The sequence below is a fragment of the Cervus canadensis genome, chromosome 16, assembly GCF_019320065.1.
Source record: "Cervus canadensis isolate Bull #8, Minnesota chromosome 16, ASM1932006v1, whole genome shotgun sequence".
In the NCBI taxonomy this organism is placed as follows: Eukaryota; Metazoa; Chordata; class Mammalia; order Artiodactyla; family Cervidae; genus Cervus; species Cervus canadensis.
Window position 1 is genome coordinate 36,579,869 of NC_057401.1, and position 16,215 is coordinate 36,596,083.

The 16,215-nt window shown below is 40.8% G+C and overlaps 1 protein-coding gene across 6 annotated transcripts in view; it reads right to left on the reverse strand.

The window, feature by feature from the left end:
• Nucleotides 1–16,215, reverse strand: part of SPEF2 (sperm flagellar 2) — a 187,896-nt gene that overhangs the window by 62,016 nt on the left and 109,665 nt on the right. For all 6 annotated transcript variants that reach the window (XR_006273380.1, XM_043488877.1, XM_043488878.1 and 3 more), the window contains 5 exons: nt 15,929–16,056; nt 15,707–15,845; nt 12,054–12,191; nt 5,808–5,959; nt 2,587–2,767 (listed from right to left, as the gene is read on the reverse strand). Coding sequence is in view for 5 of the 6 variants with exons in the window: in XM_043488877.1 (XP_043344812.1) it covers nt 2,587–2,767; nt 5,808–5,959; nt 12,054–12,191; nt 15,707–15,845; nt 15,929–16,056 (738 nt within the window). In the remaining variant the exon portion in view is untranslated. The remainder of the gene's footprint in view (nt 1–2,586; nt 2,768–5,807; nt 5,960–12,053; nt 12,192–15,706; nt 15,846–15,928; nt 16,057–16,215) is intronic.

Here is a 16,215-nt window from a genome sequence, read left to right on the forward strand (position 1 = left end):
TCCAATCTTGAAATGGGCTGAGAGCTCTCAAGAGCTAAGCCAGCCCTGTGTCTTAGTTATCTCCATTGCTTTTAGCATCTGTGTTAATACTCATAGAAAATGTCCAGGAAAGGCTTATTGATTGATAGGATTTAAAAACAAATAACCATATGCTGCAGAATATATCCACAGCTTCTGGTGCAGTGGTCAAGAATCCATCTGCTAATGCAGGAGCTGCAAGAGATGTAGGTTCGATCCCTGGGTCAGGAAGATCCCCTGGAATAGGAAAAGGCAACTTGCTCCAGCATTCTTGCCTGGAAAATTCCATAGACAGAGAAGCCTGGTGGGCTACAGTCCATGGGATCATGAAGAGTTGGACATGACTGAGCGACTGAGCACACACACACACCCACAGCTCTTTCGGTATTAGCAGAACCTCGGAGGGATACAGAAAGGTTTCAAAGAGCAAGGCAGTTTTTTTGGTGTGTGTGTATGTGTTTTTTTAATCAGATGCTCTTTTGATAAAAATGAATTTCATGATATATACTGTACTTTCAAATTCTTGGTAAAACTGTTAACATTCTCCCCTAAATTGCAAGCAATTCATTTTTGAATCTGTTCTTGCAAGGCACAGTAAGTTAGTAATTTCCTTTAAAATTGGATTTTTCTCCTCTGTAAACAGCCTTGTGATAATGGTGATGGTGATTATCATTACCTGCATTTTTCTAGCCCACTTCCCTCAAACACCTCTGGGTCTCTTTCAAAAATTAACATAATTCACAGTATACCTAGTAATCTAGCTTGCAAGGCTGAAGAAACTGTAGAAATAATGCTTTGATACAGTGGGAGTTAAACATGACTGGTTTCTTTGAAATCATTGCATACCTGCTAATTAGAAGAAAGTTCTGCTAAAAATTAACATAACACACTAAGTAGATAGCTCTTGGTAAAGCTGCTGTGTACAGAAAAAGCCCAGGCTAAAGTGCTGTCATTTCAATTGCCCTGATCTCAGCTGGTCCTGTTCTCCCTGCATCACTTTATTGAATCAAGCCTCTCTTATTTGAAACTCAAAGTTGTCTTGTGCGTATTAGTTGCTCAGTGTCTGACTTGTTGTGACCCCATGGACTGTAGGGGTTCAGACTCCCCCACCCATGGAAATCTCCAGGCAACAATACTGGAGTGCATAGCCATTCCCTTCTCCAGGGGATCTTCCCAACCCAGGGATAGAACCTAGGTCTTCTGCATTGTAGGTGGATTCTTTACTGTCTGAGCCAGCAGGGAAAGTTCTCTTAAGGTCATTTAGTGTCAAAATCATTTGGAAGTCTACTAGAAATATAAAGGGCTTCCTTAGTAACTCACTTGGTAAAGAATCCACCTGCAATGCAGGAGACCCATGTTCAATTCCTGGGTTGGGAAGGTCCACTGGAGAAGGGATAGGCTACCCACTCCAGTATTCTTGGGCTTCCCTTGTAGCTCAGCTGGTAAAGAATCTGCCTGCAATGTGGGAGACCTGGGTTAAGTCATAAAATCAGGATTCAAATGTAATTATTGGGAATATTAATTACTAACAATCCTTCCTCCTATGTTTTCTGTATGGTTTTCAAAAGTCTGCAAGCAAAGTGGTACAGTTTTAAACAAAATTCTTAATATAATGATCTATTATATTTAGTTTCCAAAAAACTTTCATATTCATTATTTCATTGGATCTTTTCAGTCATTCAAGAAAGGCTAGGTAGAATGTCTCCATGTTACAGATAAGGACCTGAAGACTCAGAGAGGTTAAGTGATTTTCCTGAGATCACACAGCTTACCCAAGAGGTGTGGCCAGGGCTCTTGGTGCTGTACGATACTCTCTAAGAATCTAATATTTTAAAACTTATTTTCCTAGGTAATTTTAGTAGGATGCATAAGATTTGTAAATTATGTTTATGTTCAATTAAACAAAGAATAATAATTAATCAACTTCTTTTCTTAGAACTTTTAGATCTGGTTTCCTACTCTCTGATGCTTGGCAGTTGTGGTCTTTGCAGACTACAGCTCATTGCCACTGCCATCATCATTTATATGAACATCAGTGTCATGAGCATAGCAGCAGAAGCATCTCAAGAATGTACTGAGGACTCAATATTGTGTTAGATGTGGGCATTATGCTACGTGTAGCAGATACAGAAAGTTTTAGAATTGTTAAGTATTCAGGAAAACATTTATGAGATAAAAATTATAAACAATAACCTAGACACTAAGAGTCAAGAGTAGGAGAGACAATAACTGCTACAAGGATGGGAAGAGCATATGATCACAGAAGGTTTGGGCTTCAGGAAACAGACAACCAATTGGTTGGTAATGAAGGAAGTACTAAGACTTAAAGAAAGTGTAGGCTGAAGTCTTGACTTTAAAAATCTGGCCCTACTGGGCCCCATTCTTAAACGGCAAAGTTGACCTCTCTGTTTCTCTTATTTCTTCTAGGGAAAAAAAAAAAAAACTTCTGGGAGATATAAATGTATCCTGTGAACATTGTGTAAATTTTCTATTCATAGCATATTACCAACTTTGGAATCCAATGAATGAGTGTTACTAAAAGAAAATGTAATAACCAGCATTGCTTACCATGTGAGATATTGCCAAAGAAGACTGCTGCCACGTATCCATCACCATCTTCTCATTGGCCTCAAAGTTTAACTCTACACTTTCCAGCGTGTAATCGATCTTGCCCTTCAGGATGCTTTTTGTTTTTGGCTTGGATAAAGCTGACTCTGGAGAAATGGATCTTCGAGGAACCAGGGGAATTCTTGGGAAAATCAACAAAAAGGAAATATAAAGACTTTAGCAGAATTCTATTTTTGTGGCCATATTACTCAGTAAATTTTGTTCTCTTGTTCTAAGAAGAACCCTTTTGATGGAGAAAAGACTATGAAACACTGTATTCAGATTTTTATGATACAGAGACTCTTATTAACAAGAGGAAACTAGAGACAAGCAATGCTAAAACATAATCTTTAGGACTAGTTCTTGGCAATTATGAGGAAGGCAATTTTATGAAGAAATTCAATTTTGGAATTTGTCTGGGATATAAACGTCCAACAAGGAATGAAAAAGTGAACCAAACAGATTTGAGATTGCTTCCCTGGTGGCTCAGATGGTAAAGCATCTGCCTACAATGAGGGAGACCCAGGTTCAACCCCTGGGTTGGGAAGATCTCCTGGAGAAGGAAATGGCAACCCACTCCAGTATTCTTGCCTGGAAAATCCCATAGATGGAGGAGCCTAGTAGGCTATAGTCCATGGGGTCGCAAAGAGTCGGACACGACTGAGCGACTTCACTTTCTTTAATATAACTAGCACTTGGCTTCTGGAAATGAAAAGTTAAAAGTGGGATATATTATAATAGTTGTGAAGTCTGCAAGGGGTGTCTCACTGAGGTTTGAAAGCACCAGCAGCCCTCCCCCCACCTTGAGAATGGATGATGAACGGTTTTGCAAAGTGCTGTGAGAACACAGAGTTAAGCTTTCCCCTTGCTCTCAATCATATTGCTGCTGCCCCTGTGTAGAGATTTTAGAGCTGCCCCTGGGAATGTCCAATCCCTGAAGGATCCCAGGATCTCAGAGGCTAACTGCAAGCAGTGATCCACAGATCAGAATGCTTACTGTGACTGGGATCCCGCTCAGTGATAGAACACAGGAGGGCTTTCAGCTTGGGCAGAAAGGAGCTCCCAGGATGCCTTGGCTAAAACTTGAGAAGAGCATGCGTTTAGCTTGGCAGACTCAAGTTGCTGGGGAATGGAGCAGTGATGCAGAAAGCTGGCTGTGAATTTTTGCAAATCACTGGCTTGGACATGTTTTGAAGCATCAGACGAGGTTTTCTGAAGCTGGCTCTTTGATTATCACAATGTTTGGAATTTTGACAGTATATGGTGCCTATGGAGGCCATATGTTTGTGACTCAGTACCCACCTACCCACAAGGCCAGTTGACACTTTAATAACCAAGTAATGCTCAGTCTCAGTCACTGAGACATATTAGATTCATGTGTTTAACCAGTTAAGGTAATGTTTGTGTGATTATCTCTAGACGTTGAAGATGGGGCAACAGGCATTTCTGAACACCTTGCTTTGGAGGACTGCAGTGGCGGCATATCATTTAAAAAAGGAATCTGGGTTTAGAATTCATCTACTGAGAAAAATTCTGGTCTAGCCAGTTCTCTCAATATCAGTAGATATTTCAGTAGATATGAACTAGAGCATGTCACTTGACTTTCTGAGGCTCCATTCCTCTTGGAAGAATACAAATATAATAATATTATCATTACTATTATTTTTGTACATCATTTGTTTTTAGTTAATACCATTATTATTACTATTAGGCTGTTGGAGGAATAAAATAGACAAACTATGTGAAAATGCTTGACGCTGTGCTCATTTCCCTACCCATGTTAAAGAGACTGGTGGACTGGTTGGCTGGCACATCCATTGGCTGAGAGTTCCAGGAGATACAGCAGTGATTTGAGGTTGAGACTGGTGCAGAGTTGTTTTGCAGAAAATAAGAACTGGCTGTTCTTTTGCCCATCTCATTCTACTAACCAACATTAACAGCTTCCTCATTAGGCCTGACTTGCTATTTTGTGCTAAGAACAGAATGCACTGACACTGGGGACACTGAACCTTGGCCTCTTTTGATGACTCTTGATGGTTCATATCACTTTGGAAATTTTCTTATTGTTTTTAATTGTAATGTCCTCTTTCAGCACTGGCTGAGTTAAAACATTTATCTTGTATTTGTGTCAAAAAGAGGGTACAGATGTTCCTTTTTGTGTTTTCTTGCTTATGCGTGGTCCTGACAGGGACATGATGGGACTAGATGGAAGAAGCCTACAGAGAAACGGGCCTCAGATCACTGTGGAATCCTGTTGTGCTCAGGCCATTTCAAATTCTTGATGGCATAAGGGAGGGTAAAACAAGAGATACTCACAATTAAAACAGTGCATGTGAGGAAGAATAGTTCGTTGTCATATTATGCAATAAAAATAATAGTTACCACTTATTGAGAGTCACTGGGACTAGGTCTCAAGTTTTCTGACTCTCAGACATGGTGCTATATGTTCTGAGGATTTCATTTTCTGCAGTCTTCATAACCACCCTACTTTTACAGATAACGAAACCAAGGCTTAAGAGAGTTGGGGGTGACTTCCCAAATAAATTGTTTTAATTTATTTACATATAACGAGTAATTGGCTTAAAATGTAATTTTTATTCTACCCTTACCACCAAGTTTCTTTTCATGCTGGTGGGAATCTGATGTTAGATCACTAAGAAGTTTCAGTCTCACAAAGACATAACCACATAAGTTTGAGTCTTTACTGTTTCTCAGTTTCCTATACTGTAAAAGAAGACACATAATGCCTTGAAGTTTCATTTACATGATGTCACACACAGACACATCCATACACACAGAACAGCATGGGACCTTTCATAAAAGTGGTAGAGGGTCATGATCCCTTACCAGAAAGCCTTGTGGTCAAAAGTGTTTCAGAATTCAGAATTTGTATATACTATATATTCCCTACTACCCCCAGCAGCATGGTGGAAGCACTCCATAACAAAACACATTATATCTCTGCAGCAAAAATGAGTAATCAATGAGTAGGTAAGTAGAATAAATAATGCATATGAATAGTCTTTGTTAAAGTTAGAAAAGAAATAATTCAGTTTTCAGACCTTTTTTTTTGGATTTTGGATTAGCAGATATAGGAGTGTGGTTTTATAGCGGTATTCAATTTAAAATCACAAAGCTTTATCTTCAGACTAATTACAGTGCAACATGATAGTCTGCCTTACCTAAATTGGCTTTCCAAAATATCTTTACTATCCAGTTGGACCAGTGGGACTCGAGTGAGTCTCTTAGTGTCATCCATTGGAATTTTACATTCCATGGCCCTGTAATAATCTTGTAGGAATCTCTTCGTATCTTGGAAACGGTTCATTTCTGCCTTTAATAGCAAATATGAATGTTAATATCCAAGACAGAACAAGATAATCTGCACATATTTTCCATATAAGCTCTATAAACACTATTTAAAAACAGTAGGTTGAAATCAGCTTTCTAGAAACTAAGAGAAATGGTTTTTAAATGTTTATCTAAGATTTCATAAAAATTAAAGAAAGTTGGTGAGTTTGCATTCTCTTTACTTATTGAATATAAGTCCACTTAACAAGATGACATTCCAATGCCTCTTAATAACGTTACAAAAGATAGGATGATGTCTGAAATAGTGCATATTAGTCATTATTTTGACATTAGGAATTCTTTGTGCCCTATATTCAACCAATCAATACATTAACAAACATTTGAGTGTGTTTCATCATACATAACACATTAGTTGACTTGGGAAATACTAAAAGTACACATAAAATACATAATATACATACATATACTGCTATGAAAGAACTGAAACACAAAATAAGACTAGGTTTTGGTCCTGTAGGACTATGAAATGTAGCTGTGGAGAACTAACAAATGGTGAGGTGAAGTGATAATGAATATTTTTCTCACAGTTTCCATTCCTGATCAACATGAACAGAAAGGGAGGTCACTCCTCCAAGCTCAAAATAAAATGCCTCTGCTAACTTTGCCAGTAGGCATCTTGAGAGACAGGAAATGGAGAAGCACAGAGGAGCATCAGTTATTCATGACTCCCTCCCAGCAGGTTGTTTCCATTTGTGGCAATTGTGACACGTATGTGCAGTGAGATCCTGCATATTGTCAGTTACACAGACCATGAGTTTTCCAACCTGCTCTCCTATTAGATGTCAGATCAGTTGGCATATCAGTGCTTCTCTCTGGTGGTGTAACCATGACCTTCATTCTTTGCTTTTGTTAGTAGGGTCACTTAAACCAGTTCAGTTCAGTTGCTCAGTCACATCTGACTATTTGTGACCCCATGGACTGCAGCACGCCAGGCTTCCCTGTCCATCACCAACTCCTGGAGCTTGCTCAAACTCATGTCCATCGAGTCAGTGAGGCCATCCAACCATCTCATCCTCTGCCATCCCCTTCTCCTCCTGCCTTCACTCTTTCCCAGAATCAAGGTCTTTTTCAATGAGTCAGTTCTTCGCATCAGGTGGCCAAAGTATTGGAGCTTCAGCTTCAGCATCAGTCCTTCCAATAAATATTCAGGACTGATTTCCATTAGGATTGACAGGTTTGATCTCCTTGCAGTCCAAGGGACTCTCAAGATGGAAGCTCTTATGCAGATTTATTCCACAACAGCTAGTTAATTATTGAAAGCATCTTTTCTAAAAAGAACAAAACTCACCTGGTGTTCAAAGCCCTTTGCTGAACCTAACTCAGGATATTTATAGGGGCTTCCCTGGTGGCTCAGATGTAAAAGGTCTGCCTGCAATGTGGGAAACTCTGGATCGATCCTTGGGCAGGGAAGATCCCCTGGAGAAGGGAATGGCTACCCACTCCAGTATTTTTGCATGGAGAGTCCCATGGACAGAGGAGCATGGCAGTATATTTATAAAGGGGTTCCTACATTCAGCAAGCAAGTAATGTTGTCATTTATGTAATAAAACATCAAGGAACAGTCTTGTACTGTCATATCGAGTTTGGAAAAAATAAATGTCTGCTTTGCATTGTAGTCTACAACAAAAGACAAGGATAGTTTCAATAGATTCATTTTTGATACAGGAAAGGATAAACCAAATTGATCCTGAAAAGCTGCTCTCTGCAGTATTAATCTTTTCTAGATAAATAATTGAAATAGGAAGAAATTCCTTTGGTTAATTCTATACTGTAAATAAAATTACCATTTATATGTTATCTTAAGATAAGATAAAATATGAAAAGCTATGGCCAACCAGACAGCATATTAAAAAGCAGAAACATTACTTTGCTGACAAAGGTCTGTCTAGTCAAAGCTATGTTTTTTCCAGAGGTCATGTATGGATGTGAGAGTTGGACTATAAAGAAAGCTGAGTGCCAAAGAATTGATGCCTTTGACCTGTGGTGTTGGAGAAGACTCTTGAGAATAACTTGGACAGCAAGAAGATCAAACCAGTCCATCCTAAAGGAAATCAGTCCTGAATATTCACTGGAAGGACTGATGCTGAAGCTGAAACTCCAATACTTTGGTGGCTGACTCATTGGAAAAGACCATGATTCTGGGAAAGATTGAAGGCAGGAGGAGAAGGGGATAACAGAGGATGAGACGGTTGGATGGCATCACTGACTCGATGGATGTGAGTTTGAGCAAGCTCCGGGATTTGCTGATGGACAGGGAAACCTGGTGTGCTACAGTCCACAAGGTCACAAAGAGTCAGACACGATTAAGCAACTGAACTGAACTGAACTGATACTCAAGAGAATCTTCATGATACCACATTTACAGTGTGTGGCATGCAAATGTATTAATGAACCCAATTTGTACAAATTGGATATTGACAAATAAATTTGGGGAACTGAAGTATTGTGAGGCTATAAAAATTGTTAGTTATTAAACTATAAGCATTTTGGTTTAATAATGCTTACCAAATTAGCATTATTTGGTAAATATATTTAGAAATCAGGAAATTATTTCCTCCTTAACTTAGAGAACTGAACTCTTTAATTATGATTAAGGTTAGTAGGTCCTATTTTATATAGTTGGTATTTCAGACAGTGTTGGTATCCATGCCTCAGACTAACCCTGTTATAATATTTTATATAAAATATTAATTTATTTTGGGGGGACATAATTTGACTCATCATACAGCTAACTACAAATAAGATGCCATTGTACATCCACAATACCCATATAAACAGAATTAAGACTGTTTTCACACTTGTGGTAGCTAGTAAATAATGCTTTCTCATTGTTTCTGTCTTCATAGAATCTCAGTTTTGAAAGCAATCTTAGAAATCATGTAGCATAGCATTTTCTAAAATTTGTTTTGTACAAACCTTGTCTTCAGTTCAGTTCAGTTCAGTTGCTCAGTCATGTCTGACTCTTTACAACCCTGTGTACTGCAGCACGCCAGGCTTCCCTGTCCGTCACCAACTCCTGGAGCCTGCTCAAACTCATGTCCAAAGAGTTGGTGATGCCATTTAACCATCTCATCCTCTGTTATCCCCTTCTGCTTCCACCTTTAATCTTTCCCAACATCAGGTTCTTTTCCAATGAGTCAGTTCTTCGTAACAGGTAGCCCAAGTATTGGAGTTTCAGCTTCAGCATCAGTCCTTCCAATGAATATTCAGGACTGATTTCCTTTAGGATGGACTGGTTGGATCTCCTTGCAGTCCAAGGGACTCTCAAGAGTCTTCTCCAACACCACAGTTCATAATCATCAATTCTTCAGTGCTCAGCTTTCTTTATAGTCCAACTCTCACATCCATACATGACTACTGGAAAAACCATAGCTTTGACTAGACAGATCTTTGTCGGCAAAGTAATGTCTCTGCTTTTTAATAGGCTGTCTAGGTTGGTTATAGCTTTTCTTCCAAGCAGCAAGCGTCTTTTAATTACATGGCCATAGTTACCATGTGCAGTGATTTTGGAGCCACCCCCCCCCCGCCCCCCGCCAAAATAAAGTCTCTCACTGTTTCCATTGTTTCCCCATCTATTTGCCATGTGAATTTTGTCTTATAGACTGTTAATGAGCACCACGTTGGGGATAAAACAAAGAAAAACTTTGCAACATCAGTTTCAGAAATCCTGGGTTAGCACACTCAAAGAGTTTCTATATTGCAGGGCATCTTGATAATAATAATATGTCAGTATTTTTGTTAATGTCCCAGCAAGAAGGAAGGGTAGAGTACATAGCCCTTCCCAAAATCTTTGGAATCATCAAATCCTTGTTTTGTGAAACATCTTGTAGTAGTGTTCTACAGAATTCACCTTGGGAAACACTTATCTAGCCATAAACCCTTGAAAACTTTCAAAAAGATTTTTGTCCCCTTCACAAATATGCACAAGATTCTGCTTATGGGCTCCTGGACCAGCAGCTCAAGGGCCTGCAAAGTCTGTTATTTGATGGACAGTTCCAATCATTAGGCTCTTCTTTTCACTTATTGAACTGAAATCTACTACTCTCTTGGAGTTTGCAGCTTTGTTTTTTTCCCTTTTTTATAGGATTCTGTCAATCCATGTAGAACAAGGCCTTTTCTGTTCTATTGGCTAGCCTTTAACTATGGAAACACTGATGACAAACCAGTGGTCAGAGGTACTCGCCCAGGAGTTAGACTCCCTGAGTCCAAATCCCATTTCTCTCTCGATTGGCATGTGGCACTGGTCAAATTACTTCATCTATGTTTGCCTCGGTTTCCTCATCCGTGAAATGAGCATTAAGATAGAATGTACAGCCTAGGGTTCCTGTGAAGGTTTAATGTATTGCACATGAAGAATCCTTAGAACCATGTTTGGCACATAAAGATTAAGAATTTAATACATATTAGCCTTTGTTTGCTGTCTTTTCCTTTACCCTCTTCCCCCCCTCCCCCAGTTGGTTTTAGATGTAGATTCTGTGTCTCAGGGAGAGTCTGAAAGGCAGGTATTGTGGGGTGTAAGAGTTATGCCATTTTCAGAAGAGGTGCATATTGCTTGGACTTCTGTGAATGACTTACAAATATTCTCTAATCCCTTTCCCTTCACCATTGGATTTCTGTTATTTCTACCCTAAGCTTTTGACACACCTTTACCAACATTCAATCTCCATTGACCCAAAGTGGCACCCCAGGGGCGTCACCCCAGCGGGTTTAGGCTGCTGGGTGTCTCGCCTTCAGACTCAGCACAATCCATGTCTTGCGGCTCTCTCCTGATCCCAGAGCCGGCAATCAGTGAGGCAGCTCCTGTCTCTTAGGCTTCTGCCTCCGGTGGTCTACGATTGTCTCCTGGAGTGCTGGGAGTCCTCGCCGTCAAAGTCACTTGTTGAACAAGGATGTACTGAACACATCCTGTGCACAGGTCTGGTGAGCCTCAGCTAACTATCCTCATTTCTGGCAATGACTTCTGTAAACTAACCAGTTCAAGACCTATAAGGTACCCTTTTCCACTGTATCCTCACTGCTATTTCTTAGGAAAGAATACTCCTGTAGACTCAGCTTGATTACCAAGAAACCCTTCATATTCCCCTCAGTGTGAAGATATTATAGACAGGTTTCTCCCTAACTCCAGGCTCCTGATCTTCCTTGTCTGAGAGTATTTACTTTAGGAAACTTGTCTTTGTAAGCCCATTCTCTGTCACTTTGAGATGTAAATCTCTTCAGATCTTTCCTCGGGTTCTAGGAACCAGAACTGTCTCTGTCAAGGACCTGGGAACCACCTCTTTGAGATGGAAGCATATGAGGTGAAAGAAGCAGCCTTAAGTCCCTGTCCTCTGGGAGGAGAGGAGCCTGACTTAGGAAGACATCTTGCTCCAAGCTGTAGAACTACTTGCGTCAAGAAGAGAGGAGAAAGTTTACTTTTCCTTTAGGTGAGGCCCGTTGAGAAACACAGGCTGCCCATGACACCCCACCCCACTCCAGCTCTTAGAAACACTCCAGCCCTTCTTCTTGGGAGAGCTGGGTCTCCAGACTTGGTCTGTGCTCTCTCCCCTATTGTTGATGAGTTTCTCGGGATAAAAATCAACCCCTGCCTCTTTAGCTGGTCCAGCACGATTCATTATTTCAATGGGCTGCAAAAGCAAGTTAATCAGGTTGTTCTGATGAATGGTCTGTGTTGCCAATCTGGACACAAATGTTTTTCAGGAATCAAGTGCCCACTGAGACTGATCTTCCCATGTTCTGCGGCAAGGCTTCAGGTGTCCACTGCAGGGAGATGGCGAGGTAGTGACCCAGGACAGACACCATCTCTGTTGTCCCCTCCACAGCTCCAGGCTACCTGCAAACAACTGGTGAGGTGTTGCTTGAGATGTTCCCAGTTCTGGTGTTTGCTTGAAATGGTTTATTTCAGCTGAATTCCTTAGCAAGTTGGGGCTCAAGACTGGGTCGGGTGCTCTGAGTGAAATAAGCTCCAAACAGCCCCTTACATTCCCAGAGGGGTGGTTAACAGGAGGGCTATGGCCATAGAGGGCAGAGTCTGTGTCATTCTGACCAGCCACTCTTACCTGCATCAGTGAGAAAAAATGGTTCATGGCGATTCCCATCGAGTCCTGCAACCAGCTCTCATTAATGATGTCCAGACGCTCCTGCTCTGCTTCTTCCTTGCGGGCATCGCAAATGTCCCACAGGCGGTCCCGTAAATCCTGAACACAGAGAAGCAACGCCGTGAGGCTTCAGAATCGAAGCTTGGAGGACCTCCGTGTAATTAAACTAAAATCCTTTGTCTGTCTTAAAAACGTGCCTGAAGAAGATTTAGATCTAATGCATTCATGTATTTTATCCTTTCGCTCAACAAATATTTATTTTGCTTCTACTCTGTCAGGTCCTCACTTTCTAAGGTCCCCCTCAGCATACCCTGTACCCATGTCCAAACCCACTGCAGTTCACTTTCTTCATGGGGGGGCCATGGTTTCTGTATTCTAATCCTTCCTCACAAGACTTGTTTGGTTGAAATAAGACCTCTCAGGGAATTTTGGAGGAAATGGTGTATTGTTGGTGGAAGAAATCTGTAGCTCTGTGGAGTCCAAGGGCACACATAGGCTTGCTAATGAATCATGGGTGGAACATGTCATTCACCAAGAAATGGTGTTTGACACATAATGGGCTGTCTGAAGATAAGCTTTGTACTACAGAGCTAGCAGTAAAATCAAATCTTTTAAAGATCCCATCTCTGCCATTTACTAGATCCTGAGCAATAATGATGATAATACCTTTCTGTGTGTGTCACTGCATCAGAAGAGAAGTCAGTGAACTTATATTGACTCATTGAATGCCTCCCAACAAACTTAGGTACACTTATTATCTTCCTTTTGCAGGTGAGGATCTGAGTCAGCCACAGAGAGGTGTTTTTTTTTTTTTTCCTGAAGTCACCCTATGAGCAAGTGGTGGAGTCAGGATATGAGCCTGTGGGCTTGAGTAAGATGTACCACTAGATTAGGGCTCAGTTACTTGACCTGTGAAATGGGGATATTGTTTACCCTTTGGATGTGCTGTAGTCAGCCTAAGCCTATAAAGCACTTTGATCCCTGGGTTGGGGAGATCCCTGGAGGAGGGTATGGCAACTCACTCCAGTATTCTTGCCTGAAGAATCCCATGGACAGAGGAGTCTGGAGGGCTACAACCCATGGAGTCGCAAAGAGTTGGATACGGCTGAAGTGACTTAGCATGCATAAAGCACTTAGCACAGTATTCAGCATACAATAATTTCTCAATTATAAACACTATCATAGAAATTCATAGCAGTAAAATACCTGTTTAATAAAAATCCCATTAAGAAAATATATATAGTCCAATAAAACTTGACAGTTTTCATAACATTAGTAATTTACTGAATATTAACTGTGCATTAGGCATTGTGTTTATGGCCTGACATTGATTACCTCATTCATCCCCACAATAACCAAGAGAGAAGTTCCTGATGAGAAATTGGATGCCCAGAGTGGTTAAATCACTTGCCGATGGTTTCAACGTGGTGAAGTCAGGAATTCAAGAGCAAGAAGCTTTATTCCAGTGTCCAAGAGAGTTTTATTTCTGTGATGCTGTGTTTATGGAACACTTAGTGTTTTGGTTTGTTATCTTGTGGGGGCTTCATGTGAAATGAAAAGATCACCGCCATTTTTATAGCTGTGTGCTAACGGCAGAAGAATACACTATTATTTAGAGCTGATCCGGGTGTCTCTGGGGTCTTTCCACAAATGCTCTATCAGACATTCAGTGAGGACTGGCTTGTACTCCCCACACATTTATACATTTTTAAAAAGACAGAGGAGGAAGCAGGGGCCTTGTTTCTAGTTCTCATTCTGTTTCTGACTCACTTGGAGGCCTTAGCAAGTACTGTATCTCCGCAGTTTGGTTTTCTAATGGTAAGATGAGGATAACACAATAGCAGAGCCTCATCATTAACTTCTTAGGATTTAAATGAAATAAGCCAAGAACAAGGACTGTTACCCTGAATAAAGAGGTTAACTACTGGCAAATAGGATTATGGATTTGTCATTTTAAATTTTTGTTTGTTTTAATTACACATCTAACTTGTATACAATAAACAAATGGTACTTCAGGAACTAGGGGAAAAGTGCTCATAAGATATTTTAAGTCTAAAAACCTTCTCATTCTACTAGCAATCATCTGATTGATCTGGGGCAAGAGTTGATAGGAGGGCTGGCTTTGGGAATAGGTAGGAAACAGAAAAGGCAGATATGTTTTAGGATTAAGAACAGGTAAAATGCTTCAGTACTGGGGCATTTGTTAATTCAATACCTTCTTGATAGAACCTACCAGCACGCTGCTCATCCAAGTTACGTCATGCCTTCACTTAACTTCAATAGCTCCCCAATTGGTTTCCCAATGCCTCTTAAACACACCAAGCATCCTCCTCCTTTAGTGCCTTTGCTTTTCTCTCTGCCTAATACACTCTTTCTCCCCAGATCTGCCTGACTCATTCATTGTTTCGTTTCCTGAATTTGCTCAAATATCACCTTCTCAGAGTGGGCCTTTACACAATCACTGGATACTAAATAGTACATCAGTGCTTTTTCCTCTAGGCTCTTTGTCCTTCACACAGCTCTTACCAGTGACATATTCACTGTACATTTATGTGTTTATTGCTTATTCTTTGCATTCTGGCCCCCAGAATATAAACATCCTGACATCACAGGCTTTTTTCCCACTGTCAATCCCTAGCCCCTGGAACAGTGCTGAGACCCTGGTAGATGTTCAATAAATATTCACAGAGCAGATGAATGGGTCATGGGGTAGAGCTTGGCAATTTGTTGTTGTTGTTGTACAAATAAACATTGAGACTACAACCAGATTTGACCACTAGTAGCCTATAGTTAGGGCTTTCCTGGTGGCCCAGATGGTAAAGAATCTTCCTGCAATGCAGGAGACTCAGTTTGATTCCTGGGTTGGGAAGATCCCCTGGAGAAGGGAATGGCAACCTGCTTCAGTATTCTTGCCTGGGAAAGCCCATGGATAGAGGAGCCTGGCGGGCTTCAGTTGTGTCAAGGGAAAGAATTCCCCTGACAGGAAAAGGTAAGAGACAGGAAATGGTAAGAAATCGAAATCAGGCTTCTTAAACATCAGAGGATATTTTCTAAAGCATCAGGGTAATATATACAAATATATACTTAAATGTATACTCCATTTATGAATTTATGAAAATCTGCCTGTCGACCAAGTACCAGGCACTGTGCTTGCTGGAGATACAAAAATGTGTTAGATTTGGTAGCTTCCCTCAAGGGATCTATTCAATAGAGGCAACACTTCAGGCTTTCTGGAATGTTCCCTCATTCCCCTTCTCATTGACATCAACCAACCATTTAACTGCATCCAAGACAGGCACATACTTAATACCAGACTTGGACAGGCTTACGTGACCTGACAAAGTGGTTAAGAGTGTACAAAATTAATAGAGGCTGGAATGATCTTAGATCCCTGGCCTTGGCTCCTCCTTCCAGAAGCATGGACCACTGGATTCTCACTCTGAACTCAAAGTGCTAAAGAGCCACTGCTCTTGAAAGTCGGCAGGTTGGTGTTCAAACCATTTCCCTTCTCATCCTCACACATCAAGAAAGTAATGAGGGGGTAAATGAGGCTTTTGCAGTGGGAGGTTTGAGAGTGTGGAGACCTGGGCCCCATGAGTCACAGATTCCCTTACATTCACTCTTTGGTGTAGCTCAGCCTTTGTTTCCTCATCATCCCACAGGTCGTCAGGAAGGGAGTTGAAATCCGCCTGCCACTGAGACACGAAGTCTTGCTTGTGGTCTGGACGCCTCAGAAACTGCTGGAAGCTTGTTCTGTAAGGCATTGGCAGAATGAGACAGAGCTTACATGTCCTCGCTGTAAACTACATGGCTGGAACTGTGAGAACTTTACTTACCTAATATCATATAAGTAAGCAAATACGGTATGCTGGCCTTCTCTCAGCTGCCTGAGTACTGTTTTGATGGAATTTATATAGGAACTTTCTATCAGTTTCCAGTATGGTACTAAAAATGATGGTATTTCCTGTTAAATGACAAAGCATAAAAATCATAATTTCAAAGGGAAAATACTTCTGCATAATTGAGTCAAAGGGCACTACTAAGTGGGAGATCAAGATGCAACTGCGCTGGGACTTCCCTGGTGATCCAGAGGCTATGACGCCACACTCCCAGTGCAGGGGGC